Source organism: Gymnoscopelus braueri (assembly GCF_963280865.1).
Source record: "Gymnoscopelus braueri genome assembly, chromosome: 14".
NCBI lineage: Eukaryota > Metazoa > Chordata > Actinopteri > Myctophiformes > Myctophidae > Gymnoscopelus > Gymnoscopelus braueri.
In genome coordinates this window covers 47,598,885-47,614,057 of record NC_137619.1, presented here as the reverse complement: position 1 = coordinate 47,614,057, position 15,173 = coordinate 47,598,885, and the positions used below count along the sequence as shown (strand labels likewise).

The 15,173-nt window shown below is 42.4% G+C and overlaps 2 protein-coding genes across 7 annotated transcripts in view; both read right to left on the bottom strand.

The window, feature by feature from the left end:
* The window catches only part of LOC308100916 (semaphorin-4G-like), a 66,375-nt gene extending 56,239 nt beyond the window's left edge, over positions 1 to 10,136 (bottom strand). Inside the window, exon 1 of one of the 2 annotated variants that reach the window (XM_080450102.1) lies at positions 9,929 to 10,136. The gene's annotated coding sequence lies outside the window, so the exon portion shown is untranslated. Of the gene's footprint in view, positions 1 to 7,645; positions 7,678 to 9,928 lie in introns of those variants that run through there. The other variant, XM_080450103.1, reaches the window with a different exon arrangement.
* A 1,270-nt stretch (positions 10,137 to 11,406) lies between these two features.
* LOC308100913 (apoptosis-stimulating of p53 protein 2-like) overlaps positions 11,407 to 15,173 on the bottom strand; it is a 60,398-nt gene continuing 56,631 nt past the window's right edge. For all 5 annotated transcript variants that reach the window (XM_080450095.1, XM_080450096.1, XM_080450097.1 and 2 more), the window contains 3 exons: positions 14,959 to 15,125; positions 14,344 to 14,546; positions 11,407 to 13,674 (listed from right to left, as the gene is read on the bottom strand). In XM_080450095.1, the coding sequence (XP_080306221.1) occupies positions 13,633 to 13,674; positions 14,344 to 14,546; positions 14,959 to 15,125 (412 nt within the window). In that variant the 3' untranslated portion in view covers positions 11,407 to 13,632. The remainder of the gene's footprint in view (positions 13,675 to 14,343; positions 14,547 to 14,958; positions 15,126 to 15,173) is intronic.

The window sequence follows — 15,173 nt, the reverse complement described above, 5'->3', positions numbered from 1 at the left end:
GGCACTCAGCATCAAGGGCTGGATTGGGGGTAAGTCCCTGCGACGTACTAGCATCATGTCCAGAGGCCGGGTATTGCGGCTGATAACAGTCCCAATGAAAGTTCAGCCGGCAGGCTAAGCCTGGGAGATGTAAAACTGTATGATGCGCATTAAAAGATTCAGTTCCAAACAAATTGCTCAAGTTTAAAATGTTTACTGTGTCACCAATCATTACACTTTCCAATAAATAAATATGTAATAAATATGTGCACACAATATAACTCTCCCAGCTCACCCTACCTACCTCCATGGGCAAACCAGGTGAGCAGGTGAGAGCCACATTTATAGTCACCGGAGGCCACCCACAAAGGCACACCCACCAACAAGGTGCCAATGAGGCGCCTCCATCAATCACATACCAATAATCCCATCCAGTGCACAGATACAAATATAATCCTTCATTTGTCCAGTGGGTCTACTTGTACATCAAGCTGCCTCACGCTGCAGAAACAGGAGATAGGCTCCTGCCCTATGGGTCACATAAGGCTCACTTACTTACTTAATGAAGCGTAAAAGTAACTTCCTTGGTCGGTACTTCCGCCAAATTCCAGTACTTCCGTTTAGATACTCAACAGGCTGGGTGTCGCCCAGCGCACTGGCGCCTGCGCAATGGAGCCATATGGGAGCACGGGCTCTCCCACTGTTTGGGGGACGGCAGCCCGGCACCCCCAGATCTCCCCCCTCCCGGCCTCCTCACTACCCAGAACGACAAAGGACTTAATATGCTCACACGCACGTAATGTAACATATATATTTAATCCACTTTTTAAATGATTCACACAAACACATCAGTGTTTCCTCAGAGTCTCATACAGTACACACTGTAGAATGGAGATGGATGGAGTCTGTCTTTACCACCTCACTTGAATTAACTTATCCCCTGACTGATTCATATTTAGATCTTAGTTGGAAAACAACTGCCATCATTAATGGCATATCAACTTGTTGGCAGTACTGTTAACTGCATCAGTTTATATTCAGCGAACATGAACGGGAAATAAACACAACAGTGGGAGTTCAAACACGGAAAGAAAAAAAACTTTGAATTGGGAAAATCTAAACGGACTGTCCAAGACACATTTTGTTATTTAGTAAAGTTTGCATGGCTTTAGACTTTTCAACAGCAGGCTATGAGTTCCCATCACCCCTTTAGCCTAGACAGAGCTTTCAATCTCCAGATTACAACTAATTAAACACTCAGGGAAAATGGACAAACAGAATACTGTCGAATGATCATGTTATCAACTGGAAATGATAATGATAATGGAGTTGTTTGGAGGAACACATGACTGACAGGGTGAGTAGCCAAAGTGGCCTTAGTGATTAGTAAATGTATATAGCTTTGTGTGTCTGGCTGTCTGCTGTGCATCTGTATGTTTTGCTTAGTGGTGTAAAGTAACTAAGTACATTTACTCAAGTACTGTACTTAAGTACAATTTTGAGGTACTTTTACTTTACTGGAGTATGTCCAATTATCAGTACTTTTACTTCTACTCCACTACATCTCAGAGGCAAATATTGTACTTTTACTCCACTAATTTTTTTTGAAAACTTTAGTTACTAGATACTTTGCAGATAAAAAATTATTACATTATAAAACATACATTAACCACTTCAGTCCTATTTTATACCTAGGCTATTTGAAAATAGCCGATCTACAGGCTCTAAGTACTTCTACATTACAGTATCATACTTTTACTTAAGTAAAACATTTGAGTACTTTTTCCACCACTGGTTTTGCTATGATTTCTTAAATTATATTAATTTAGTAGCCTGTCAATGCTTGCCCCGAAGTTAACCATGTGGGCATGGTAATCAAGTACTCATTTTAGAACCCGAATGCACGCAAACATAGTGTAAAGACTATGGCCAATACATAATAAGGTGGCCCTTACTTATTTCTAGATGTCCATCCGTGCCCCTCTGTGACAAAGATGACTCACTTTACCATAACAAACAATAGTGTCTCGGCCACTTTTGCATCTGTTGTCGTTGCATATGGGATATGGAACATGACTTATTATACCCAATTTTGTGAAGCAATGGTTTAACTGCTACTTGTAGGTATGGATGTTATAAAATAATTTGCGAGGTTTTATTCGTGCTCCTGCAGTCAACATCAAAGTTAGGCGCGCCTGGCCCAGCATGCTGTTTTATAGTGTTCCAGTTTACATTTTGTCTGCTCATTTCTTTGTGTCATCACTTCTAATTTCACAAATCCTGCATGAGTTCTCTCTCCTGGTTGAAGGGAGAACTACACCTAACTACACTCGGTGTAGTTCGGCTCGTCACTTCGTGCTGTGCTGTGAGCTTGTACATCTGCTATTTTTTTTTTATTTCAGCAAAACATCGATTTAAAAAAAAACATGAATCTTCTCTTCTGGGGGGTCCCTGCCTGGCACAAAACCTTTTCAGATGGGGGTCCGCGGCCAAATACATATCAATTTGGGGGTCCTTGACTTGAAAAAGCTTGAGAACCACTGGTCTAGAGGGTTTTAGTGGTTCAACGTATCATTAGACAAATGTTTGACATGAATGTCAAACACGACCCACACACACTTCAAACATCACATAACGATAAGGAGCCTTACACACTCTGGACCACACACACACACACACACACACACACACACACACACACACACACACACACACACACACACACACACACACACACACACACACACACACACACACACACACACACACACACACACACACACACACACACACACACACACACACACACACACACACACACACACACACAGGAATCTAACCCACAGGGGGGGGGGGGGGGGGTAAGAAATTATATTTGGCATCTGCATGGTGCAATATGGTGGTTTGAATACTAATAGTGTTCCAGCAAGAGAAGAAGGACTTGAACTTGACGTGTGTGTGTGTGTGTGTGTGTGTGTGTGTGTGTGTGTGTGTGTGTGTGTGTGTGTGTGTGTGTGTGTGTGTGTGTGTGTGTGTGTGTGTGTGTGTGTGTGTGTGTGTGTGTGTGTGTGTGTGTGTGTGTGTGTGTGTGTGTGTGTGTGTGTGATAGAAAGAGAGACAGAAAGCTCATATGAGAGAGAGAGAGAGAGAGAGAGAGAGAGAGAGAGAGAGAGAGAGAGAGAGAGTCTGGAAGGGGAGAGAGACAGTCATTACTTGCATCAGTGCATACGCATACGCATACGCACACGCACACATACGCACACACAAACACACATCAGCACAACACACTGACACCCAATTTGTGTGGTGGAGTATCATTGACCTTGTCCCTCCCAACGTGGATGATGACATCTGTCTCTCTCTCTATCTGTCTCTCTCTCTCTCTCTATCTGTCTGTCTGTCCCTCTCACCTCTTAGGACACAGATGCACAATCTTTTTCTTTGCATGTACACAAACATGTATGGTGTCTCTCTCTCACACACACACACACACACACACACACACACACACACACACACACACACACACACACACACACACACACACACACACAAACACACACACACACACACACACACACACACACACACACACACACACACACACACACACACACACACACACACACACACACACACATTCAGTGTAACGTTAGTTAATGTAGACACGTAAGGCAGAATGTTTATATTCTTCATTCACACTCCCCAGACCCCCCCCCATTCGCTTACAAGCTTATACAGTTGTACTCCTTTAAGTCAGTATGTTCAACCTCTTGTCATTCTCATTCGCTACAAGCCAACTCACTCACGCCCTCATACCCACAGTGCAACTCGGGCGGTTCATTTAAGCAGCTTCTGCTCTCTGTTCAGTCTACATGCTTAGCTGTCATTGCAGGTTGTTCAGCTGTAGGTTTTCAAATTCCCTCCACCTCCCCGGCCTCCTCTCTGTGGCATTTAGTTCATATTGTTATAGGTTGATTCTGTGTATTGTACTGTGGTTCTAAGGATTATACTATGATTTTGTGTATTGTACTGTGGTTCTATGGATTGTACTATGATTCTGTGTATTGTACTGTGGTTCTATGGATTGTACTATGATATGTGGTAGTTTAATTAGGCATTGAAGGTTCAATGTTTATGTAAAACTGTATTTATGCTATGCTCTGGGGGTTTTGTGATTGAAGATCTGTGACATATTTGCACAGGGAATCTTTAATATCACAAGAGCAGAGTCACACCGCCAAACTTGAATGCAATATCATTGCATATATGGTAAATGGTTAATATGGTAATGGTTAATAATTGGTAAATGGATAATTAATGGTCTGGTTATTTCTGAGCTGAAGTGTCTAAATGAAATACACACACACACACACACACACACACACACACACACACACACACACACACACACACACACACACACACACACACACACACACACACACACACACACACACACACACACACACACACACACACACACACACACACACACACACTCTCTCTCTTCATTGGCTTAAATTAACTCCATATCACCCCATATGAAAGTGCTGTCAAATCTAATGTGGGGGGACACCTGTCGGGTGAAAACCTTGTATGTCCAAAATGTGTTACTTTTCAGGAGAACCTGCTGTGTTCCAGTGGATAATGTAGTTATTATTCAGTCACAGGTTCTTGCTAATGCTTTTCATTGGTTCAATATCTATAAAAACCCACACAGACACACTTAACCACTTTCACTGTCACTTAAAAAGAAATAGCAGATCTATAGTTGTTGAATACGTGACGTGTGTGCATTGTGAGCTTGTAGATCGGCTATGTTTGCTACTTTAGTGTAACACTAGTATGATGAAGTAGTAGGGCATTCATTTGGAGATGTGAGGTTTCTGCCCAACAGCAACAATATGGTGTAGGTTAAGATCAAGATCTCTCTCTCTCTCTCTCTCTCTCTCTCTCTCTCTCTCTCTCTCTCTCCCCCCCCCCTCTCTCTCTCTCTCTCTCCCCCCCCCTCTCTCTCTCTCTCTCCCCCCCCCTCTCTCTCTCTCTCTCCCCTCTCTCTCTCTCTCTCTCTCTCTCTCTCTCTCTCTCTCTCCCTCTCCCTCTCCCTCTCCCTCTCTCTCTCTCTCTCTCTCTCTCTCTCTCTCTCTCTCAATGTAAACACAGTTGGTGCTCTCTCTGTGTTAAACAAACCAAGAGAAGACAGCCTGCTCCATGCACCCTGAAGAGCACACACACACACACACACACACACACACACACACACACACACACACACACACACACACACACACACACACACACACACACACACACACACAGAGAGAGTAAGTAGCCTATGTATGTATGCACGCATGCACAGTGCACACGTGCATGCCATGCGTGTGTGTGTGTGTGTGTGTGTGTGTGTGTGTGTGTGTGTGTGTGTGTGTGTGTGTGTGTGTGTGTGTGTGTGTGTGTGTGTGTGTGCATGCGTGTCTAAGACGAATGAGGCCATTAAGTACTTAAGCCATGATACTATACTACTTCATACTTCAGCTATTTCAAAAAGAACAAATCTGCTGCTCATCAGCTATTTCTGGGTGAAGTGTCGTAACGTAACCTAAGCCTGTGTGGCCCAGGGCCCTGCAATAGTACAGTAAGTCACAGCTGCAGGACCATGACAACAGCTGGCCATATGCAGTGGTGGAAGAAGTACTCGCATGTATTTTTACTTACGTAAAAGTATCAAGACCACAATGTAGAAATACTCTGTTACAAGTAAAATTGTCCTGTATTAAAAATGGACTTGAGTAAAAGTACAATAGTATTGGCAGCATTGACAGGTTTCAAATCATTGTAGTGGCGTAAAAATACAATATTGTTCTCTAAGATGAACTGTAGTGGAGTAGAAGTAAAATAATAAAATATTGGAAATACTCCAGTAGTACCTCAAAATTGTATGTGTTGTACTGTTTCACAATTCCTCTTACTATGAGGTCTATCTTTTTCTCGTGTGAGCCCATATTGTGATATAATCAGATTAAAAACATACTCTACTCACTTACTGCATATCAGGTTTAGCTCAAATAACTTGGCTGTCTAGAGTAGACCCTGTCAGTCAATAAATCAAGCAGCCAGACAGACAGACAGACAGACAGCCACTCACTCACTCGATGTCAATCAGCCAGCCAGCCAGCAAGCCAGCCAGCTAGACAGGCATACACTCACTCACTGTCAATCAGCAACTCAGTCAGTCATCAGTCACTCAATAAATGTCAGTCTGTCGATCAATCAATCAATGTCAGTCAGCCACCTATAGGCTTGACAGCATGATATCATAGTAGTCCTGCTTGAGACCTGCTGAGAAGATAAGAGAATCCATTCAAACTGAAAGAGAGCAAGAGAGAGAGACAGAGAGACAGACAGAGGCAGTGAGAGATAGAGAGATGTGTTTCCAATCTTCTGTCATCTTCAACACGTCTCTCCCCACAGAACAGGTGTGTTCATCATTTCACATCCACTACTGGCTCTTAATTGGTCGCTGTGCTCAACGGTGAAAAGATGGAGGTTTGTGGAGAGAGAAGATACCACAAAGGACAGTACCGGCCCTGAGCAATTTGATGCCCTAGGCAGGATTTTTACCTGCCGCCAGTTTATTCATCTCAGCTGTGAGTGTTTCTTTTAAAGTGGTTTTGCACCCTGAATGCGCACACACCCAGTATTGTTTGTAAACAAGAAACCTGTCTATACTGTACATCCTCTGTGTTGCCACAGAGAGTGAAAACCCGAGAAGGTAGAACACAGCAAAAATCCTCAGTGTTAATTTAACTCAGAGACTGCCACACTGTTGAAACTGAAAGCAGAGCCACGGAGTGGTCTGGATGCGCATGGCTGGGCGAAACCAAAAACGCATGAAAGAGAGGGGTGCATTATTGGGGCGCACCTAACTTTTAGTTTTTCAAATACTTAAAATGTAAAAATTTGAGGGTTCTTTTTAATATTGTGTTCAATTAAAAATACACAAATATATATTAGGCTATTTTCAAGTGACCCCCCCCGCTTCATGGCGCCCTAGGCAATTGTCTACTCTGCCTAATGGGTTGGTAGAAAGAGAAGGTACCACAATGAGGACACCAGAGGAGACGGTGACTGCAGCAGCACTCAGTGTCTGACCTCACCTTTCTCATCTTTCTGTCCTCCCACGGCCCGCTGCCAGCGGCCACTTCCAGCCCACGTTCCATTCATTCAGTCAAATGGATTTTGAGCAGACATTTACAAAGTCTCTGTCCTGACCAAGACGCTGCCACGATGCCAGCCAGCTCCACCAACACACTACACTGAGACACATGTTGGCCTGTGTGTGTGTGTGTGTGTGTGTGTGTGTGTGTGTGTGTGTGTGTGTGTGTGTGTGTGTGTGTGTGTGTGTGTGTGTGTGTGTGTGTGTGAGAGAGAGACTAATAATAAATGGTAGAAAAGGGACCAGTCAAAGCCATTGAACTGTGCTTCCATTGACACACACTGTGTCTATGACGGACAAACAGAGCCTGAATGAACCGCATCTGTGCTATAAAAGACCACTGTCATATTCTTACACTGTCGCACCATAATACCATTGACTGACCGCATAAAGGGACCATGGCTGCCTGTGAGTGCGTTACTATGTGCTCTTTGAAGAGATACTCACTCCTAAAATTGCTCCCCCGCCCCCCTATCCTTCTTTACTCCATGAAGCCTTGAATTCATGGGGAATTGTTTTGTTTTCGTCGCATCCATGAATGAACAATCCACAAAAGAAAATATGTAATGAATTGAAGAAAATATGGGCTGAAGGGCCAAGGCTTAACAACCGCAAAAAGATATCACAAAAACTCTCACAGCGTAATCCATGTGTTGGAGGCTATAAACTGATTTATTTGGATGTTTTTGCTGTTGTTACAGGCATAGTAACTTTGCCCTGTGTTTACATAACAAAACATTTTGTTTTATTTTAACGCATCATTTCCCTTAATACCAGCAGTTGTCGGCCACTGGAGTAGTGTGGTGGTGTTTACCTGCAGAAACACATTGCCCTCTCGCTGTATTTTGGTGTTTTCACTGTTTGTTTTGGTAGCCCCCCCAAAAACAAATTGTCCTGTCTACCAAAACAACACCAAAACACAGCGAGAGGGCAATGTGTTTCTGCAGGTAAACACCACCACACTACTCCAGTGGCTGGCAACTGCTGCTATAGAGGGAAATGATGGGTCAAGACATACAGGCAGACAAAAACATAATTTATAGTTTTGTTATACAAACACAGGGCAAAGTTACTTACTATGTTTTAAGCATGGTCCCCTATTTTCTTCAGTTCAACAAATATTTGGATTGGATGGATTGCTAAAGTGAAACTGGAGAAAAGAACAGATTAATTGTCTGTGGTGGTGATTCAAATGTTCTTTATAATGAGAAGAGAAAAATGAGGATTTCAGCATGCATGAAGGGTCCATGGAAATGGTTTCTCAATGTCAGCCGACCACCAGATGGACCCTTATGGGGTCTGTAACTCTCTCTGAGAGTGTACACATTTGGTCACAGTGGTTCACAGTGGTTCACAATCTGCACACGTCACAGTGGTGCAGATCTGTGCCAATCTGCACTGGTTCACAGTGCAGATTGGCTGGGGTCCCTGTCCCAGAGATTACAGAAAAAATAAAGAATATATAAAATGGGAGTCTGTGTGGCCTAATGCCTTTCAAACTGGGGGTCCTACAGGATTCAGCCCCTTGCACTAATAAAATAGGCAACAGTGAAAGTCTAGTTCAAGGAGAGGGGGGGGTCACAGTTTAATATGTTTTCATAGACATGAAAGAAATTAGTAACTAATGAAGTACTTAGCTGACTGTCCTCTCATGTATTCAAGATCAGATGTAGAGATCTGCTATTTTCAAATTATGATAGGGTTGAAGAGGTTAAACAGATTTTGTTCCTACAAACTCAATTTGCTGGGGGACGCCCTGGAACCACCTTTAAATGACCACTGGAGGTCCCCTGGAGGTCCCCTGAGCCCACATGAGAACCATTGGAACAGAACAGAACAGAACAGAACAGAACAGAACAGAATAGAATAGAATAGAATAGAATAGAATAGAATAGAATAGAATAGAACAGAACAGAACAGAACAGAACAGAACAGAATAGAATAGAATAGAATAGAATAGAATAGAATAGAATAGAACAGAACAGAACAGAATAGAATATCAAACGGTGGATCCGAAAACTATAGGCGCAATTGCATGATACAAGTCAGAGGGAAACAAACGAGTAGGTACCGTACCAAAAACCCGTCTTGAAATATGACAGTTGCAACTTGTAATGGCAGTTGGAACTAACGCAGTGACAATAGCCTACGTTCCCAGCACAAAGTACAGTAACTGTGTTTGGGAAACGGGGCTACAGTGTGTCTGAGCGCCACGAAGAACAAGATCAGTTTGCAATATTACGTGGATAAAAAGCCATGCAAGCGATAGACAGAGAGACAGTCCTAGGTTGGAAACGTTACAATGTAGCAACACACGTGTAACACATCAAAGCACTGCGAGTTCAATGACTTCCAGTCAGATCATTACTTAAAGATAAGCCACCTATTTCACTTGAATAAAGACGAAAACTGTCTCGGCTTTCGAATCGAGACAGTTTTCGTCTTTATTCAAGTGAAATAGGCTGATTGTGTTACAGGAGTATAGTGATCGGTCTGACTGACACTACTGTATAAGTATAAGCCTCTACTGTGTAACATAATTAATCACTTCAATAAGAATGTGTGAATAAAGGATTCTATAAGCGACAGACCTATCCTTTATTCACAGCAGATATCATGATCGTATGATATGATGAGGTTCATTATTACACAAGAGATAGCCACATGCAATACAATGATTGATCATCAGTGACTATGCTGTTGTCTTTAAAGAAAGACAGGTGATAATACCTGAATTATGATGTGGAGGATTCCTTTAGAAGCACACAGCAGCTGCAGTTGACACGGTGCGTGGTGAAAGATCAGCTCCAGATCATAATCCCAATGGACTTTAAACCCCCCCTACGGACCTAGACGAGTAGAATCCGACCCAGAGATCCACTGGATCTTACAGATTCTCTGTGACTCTCTCGCACTGACTGTTGGTGGTGCGTGTCTGTCCATAGAAACACTTGCGGATTCTCACCGTCACAGGTGGCACGCCCTCACTCTCCAGTGTTTCCCAAACAGTGGGTCGGGGGCTCGTGTGTGGGTCGGTCTCGGACCGGCCCCATTTGTATGGGTCGTGATCGGTCGTGATTCGTGAGGAAATATCCTTTTGTTTTATTTTACGTAAAAGGAAAACAAAATATTTTCAATTTTCTTTCAAATTAAGATTTTTCAGAACAAAAAAATCGAAAATGTAGTGAATAATTTCAGAAATGAAAATAGTATAAATAATCAATCAATTATTTTTTTTATTATTTTTTGGTTGTACGTTTGGATCCCCGGGAGACACTATAAATACATTCCTCTTTCTGGTCTCGAGCTAACAAGTTTGGGAAGCACTTCTTTCCCCAACTAAACTGCAACACTGTCTTCCTCCGATATAAATCCATCAGCTGAATGTTGTCGTCAACAGTTACACTGCTTTGATTAAACTGTTCTTTATTCACATAAACAGCTTTGGTAAATCATGAGAAATAACCTCGCACATTTAACAGAGGCAGAGCAGAGTGTTCTCATGTACAGTAGCAGCCTATAAATCTGTCCCATTCAATGAAACGGTGTCTCTCTGACACCTACTGGACACAAAGAGCATTACAATTCTCACACTAACCCTCAATTAACAGAGATAAAATACTTTACAACCACTCTGTGATGATGCAAGTCTACCATACAATACCAAACAATACCAAAAAGGTGTCCCAAATGTATCACATCAATGTATTGTACAGTACATCTTTCCATTTTCTCCAAGTTTAGTCCCAGTCCCAGGCAGGCAGGCAGCATCATTATAAACATAGGGGGCAGAGAGGCCGCCTAGGAAACAGAAGGTCCCCGGTTGGCTCCCCGGACCCCTGTCTGTGTCACTGAGCAAGACACTGCCCTAACTGCTCCCCAGGCGCTGCCCCGAAAACAGGATGGGCCAAATGAGTGGGGACCATTTTATTACTATTATAATGCCTAAAATGAATTCCTTGTAGCAGGATGTACAGTCGGTGTCACCTGCTAGTAGTCCAATAGTCAGTGTTGTTGCTGCCAGCTGTGGACACACACAGGCTAAAACAAGTAAGCATTTTGTCCTTTCTTGGTGTATTGAAGAAAAATCATCAAGTATAATTCTTAGGTTAAAATCCGATATTTGAAGCCAGAGATCAGTGTGGTAAAATATATTTTATACGTACCTCCAGTCTCCTAGTAAGACAAGTATTAAAATCACACAAATGCTTAGTACAAAGTATTTTTATTGTAAATGTGGGAAATACTACGTGTGTGGTTACAGTATTGACAAGAGGACAAGAAAATATAACGATAGGTAGCAAAAATAAATATATCTGCGTTGACAGCCATGATGCGTTGAGCAGGTGTCCGGAATTTAGAATGCGTCAACTGATGGCAGACAGGTTTAGTGAAACATGGGTCTTAAAAAACATCATTACCTGCACTCATTATAGAAAGAGAACGGCATTGTTCACCATTACAAAAAACTAAAGATTGAAGAGGGTATATGGATCAATTATGTGGTTCTCAAACTTTTTCACATTAAGGACCCCCAAATTGACACATATTAGCCCGCAGCCGCGGACCCCCCATTTGATAAGACTTTTACAACTATAGCAGTAATTCTCAACCATTTTAATTTCAAGGACCCCCTGTTTGATATGGATTAGGCCACAGACTCCCATTTGATACCATTTTGATCTCTGGGACACCCAATCTACACTGTAGTATGAATGGACCGGTTCCATTTGTACGTTCTCAGAGTTACAGAAACATAAGGGTCCATTTGGTTCCTAACTATCAGACATTTGGCTGGGGACCCCCTGGAACCCACTCAAGGGCCCCTGGGGGGTCCCCGGACCCCACTTTGAGAACCACTGGATTAAAAGGAACATTTAGCCTTTTTTCAACATCACCTCCATACATATTGTATGTACGTATATGTATCCATACTGTATTATGGAATGTCCTCACTATAGGACGGTGTTATTTCCATCTACAAGCTGTCTCAGCGGTGGACCGTGGATGGTTGGAAAACGTGCTTACCGATGATGGCATACAAGAGTGCTCCTTCAACAGAGGCCCTCTTATCGCACCCCTCTAAAACAATCTGTAATCCAAGTGATTAAAACAACACCACGTATCATCTCCTTGGTCTCTTACCTATGATTTCCAAACTCTTTCTTCACACCAATACACAACCTGCTGCAGTATATTGCTAGTATCAGTGACACTGTGTAGTATTTCTGTGGGTATCTCGGCCACATTGCCAGCGTGGGGAAGACGAGGGAGGCTGGCGTCTTGGGTGTCATCCACCACAGAATAGTCAAAAGTATAACAGTAGCTGTTTTAGCAAATCAATCATCAACCACATCATGGTGATCATTGCACACATTCTATTTTAGAAGCCGGAATGGTGGTTTGAGGAAAGAATCTCGGTTTGAAAAGCTGTACACCTGTTGATGCAGCTACTATGTATGTTAAACTGAGGCATGGTTGCCAAGTAAAGAACCAAGCAAAAGTACCGAGCCTCAAGGGATTGTCAGAAAGGGGGACATTTTCAAAAAGCACGCTGTAACAATCAAGTTCATCATCATCATCATCCTCCTCCTCTCATTCATCTCATGCACTGTGTGGTGAACCTATGGAAAATAACCAGTAAAAAAAGAAAAAAAGAGTGCACAGAAAAATAATAATTCACATTTCTACTGTAAAATACTGCTTGCTCCATTTTAGGGGTGCAACAGTTAATGACACTAATTGATTAAAAAATAGTGAAAATAGCCATCTACGAGTTCACACAATGTGAATGTTTAATGAGCTTGTAGATCAGCTATTTTGGCTGTTTTTGCTTAACACCATTGTAGAACGAAATATAAAATAGGGCTAAAGTGGTTAATCAGTCAGACTCATCGATTTAGTTGATTATAAAAAAATAATGAAAGACGTCAAATTTTAACCCCTTCTCGATTATCCGATTAATCGAAAAAGTAATCGATAGAATATTGCAACCCTATTCCATTTGACATCCCAACATATGGCTCGGGGGTCGCATTATAAACGGCCCCAGATGCTTAAATCTGATTATGAAACAAGTAAAAAAAAGACCAAAAAAAACTGAAAGGGAGAAATACAGTATAATGCCATTAGTGTACAGTACATTGAGGAGTGGTCTGGAAAAATAGATGTGGAAATCCTGTCTGTGGAGACATTATAAAAAAAAGTGCCAGTTGGACCAGAAAAGTTCTGCGGTTTCCGGGCCCAGCTATTAGTGTGGTGTTCATAATAGTTCATAGTTCATTTTAAGATCCTTCATATGGTTTGGTCTTATTCCACATTCTTCATTTTGATTGCTTGGTCTCCTGTCCACCCAGCTGAAGACGTCCAAGTGAGCGCTTGTGTCCTCTCAGTCTGTCTGTCTGTCTGTCTCACACAGTGGGACATGTGCTCCTCTAAGCCAGGCTTCTCTGTCGGGGCTTTATTCTGGGGTAGAGCTGTTGGAGATGACACAAAGGGGGGTAACGTTAAATCAGGCGTTCCAAAATTTTGCAGCTCAAGGCCCAAAAGATACATTTGGTGTCTCCCCAGGACCCAAACGTACACAAATACATTATAAATGAAAGGTAGGTTTTTTTTTGTTAAAGGGTTAAAGCACTATATTTTGTTAGTAATCATTGCTTTAGTGTTTAGTTTTTTTGTAACAGGGCTCTCCCTGTCTCTCCAGCTCTTTAATAACCAGAAAATACATTTTCAGATGGGTTGCAACATTTTCAACCAATCAGAGGAGAGTACCCATTTTTCCGCATCAATTATATATTGTTCCAGTTCCAATTTGTCTGCTCATTTCTTTGTGTCATCACTTCCAATTTCACTTGTTTATCCTGTACGAGTTCCTGATTGGATAAAATGTGTATCCCAACCTAAATACGCATTTTCTGTTTCTTAAAGAGCTGGAGAAACAGGGAGACCCCAGTTACTGAAACACTCTATAGAAATGGTTACTATCAGAATATACAGTAATTTAACACTTATTTTAGCAAAGGAATGTCACTTACCCTACCTTTAACCACACAAACGTACAAATATACATTATGAATTAACCAATTAAGCCCTGGGAAAATAGCCCATCGATCTACGATTGGCAATTATTTGCAGCGACTCACCCCTAGCAGGTTGCGGGGGATGTAGCCCTCGGTGTCGGCCCCCATGCGCGCCCACCACCACTCCACCTCGTCCTCGTCCTCCCTGCGTACGATGGCCATGCAGTCTCCCTCGTGGAAGCACAGCTCGTCTGAGTTCTCTCCAGCGTACTCCCACAGGCCGTACACCACGCCCCGGTTCATGATGCCCATCTTCTCCTGAACACCTGGGGAGAGGAAAGGGGGGGGGGGGTTAACCACTGGCAACCTGGTGCTATTTTGGGTCATCATTATAGGTCAATATTTTACAAAAGTATATTTTTATAGTTAAAAGTTTTTTTTCATTTTTTTAAATATAGCACAAATTGTGGATCTACAAATCTACTTGCACTGTGAGCTTGTAGATCTGCTATTTTTGACAACAGTGTTGTTAATAGGGGGTTAAAACTGCGATTCATTGCTCTCATATCCTTTCAAGCCCATCTCTAAACATATTTTTATAATTTCTTTTACCATAAATCAACCATTTATTATTGTTGTGAGGACCATTTCTCAAATCCTACTATACTTGTGGGGACATCTGACCCACTCAAATACAACACAACACAACCACACAGACACAGACACACACAGTCTTACCGTAGAGGAACTGGGAGCACTGGGTGTATCCCTCCTCCATCTCCTCACACTTATCAGCAGCAGTCTGCATGTCGCTGTAGGTCATAGCGAACACTGCCGCTCCAGACTCCACCAGGAACTTACACACCTGCACGTTGTTACAGGAGGCAGCACAGTGCAGCGGTGTCCTGAGAGAGAGAGAGACACACACTCAATTTACAAAAAGAAAGCTAGGA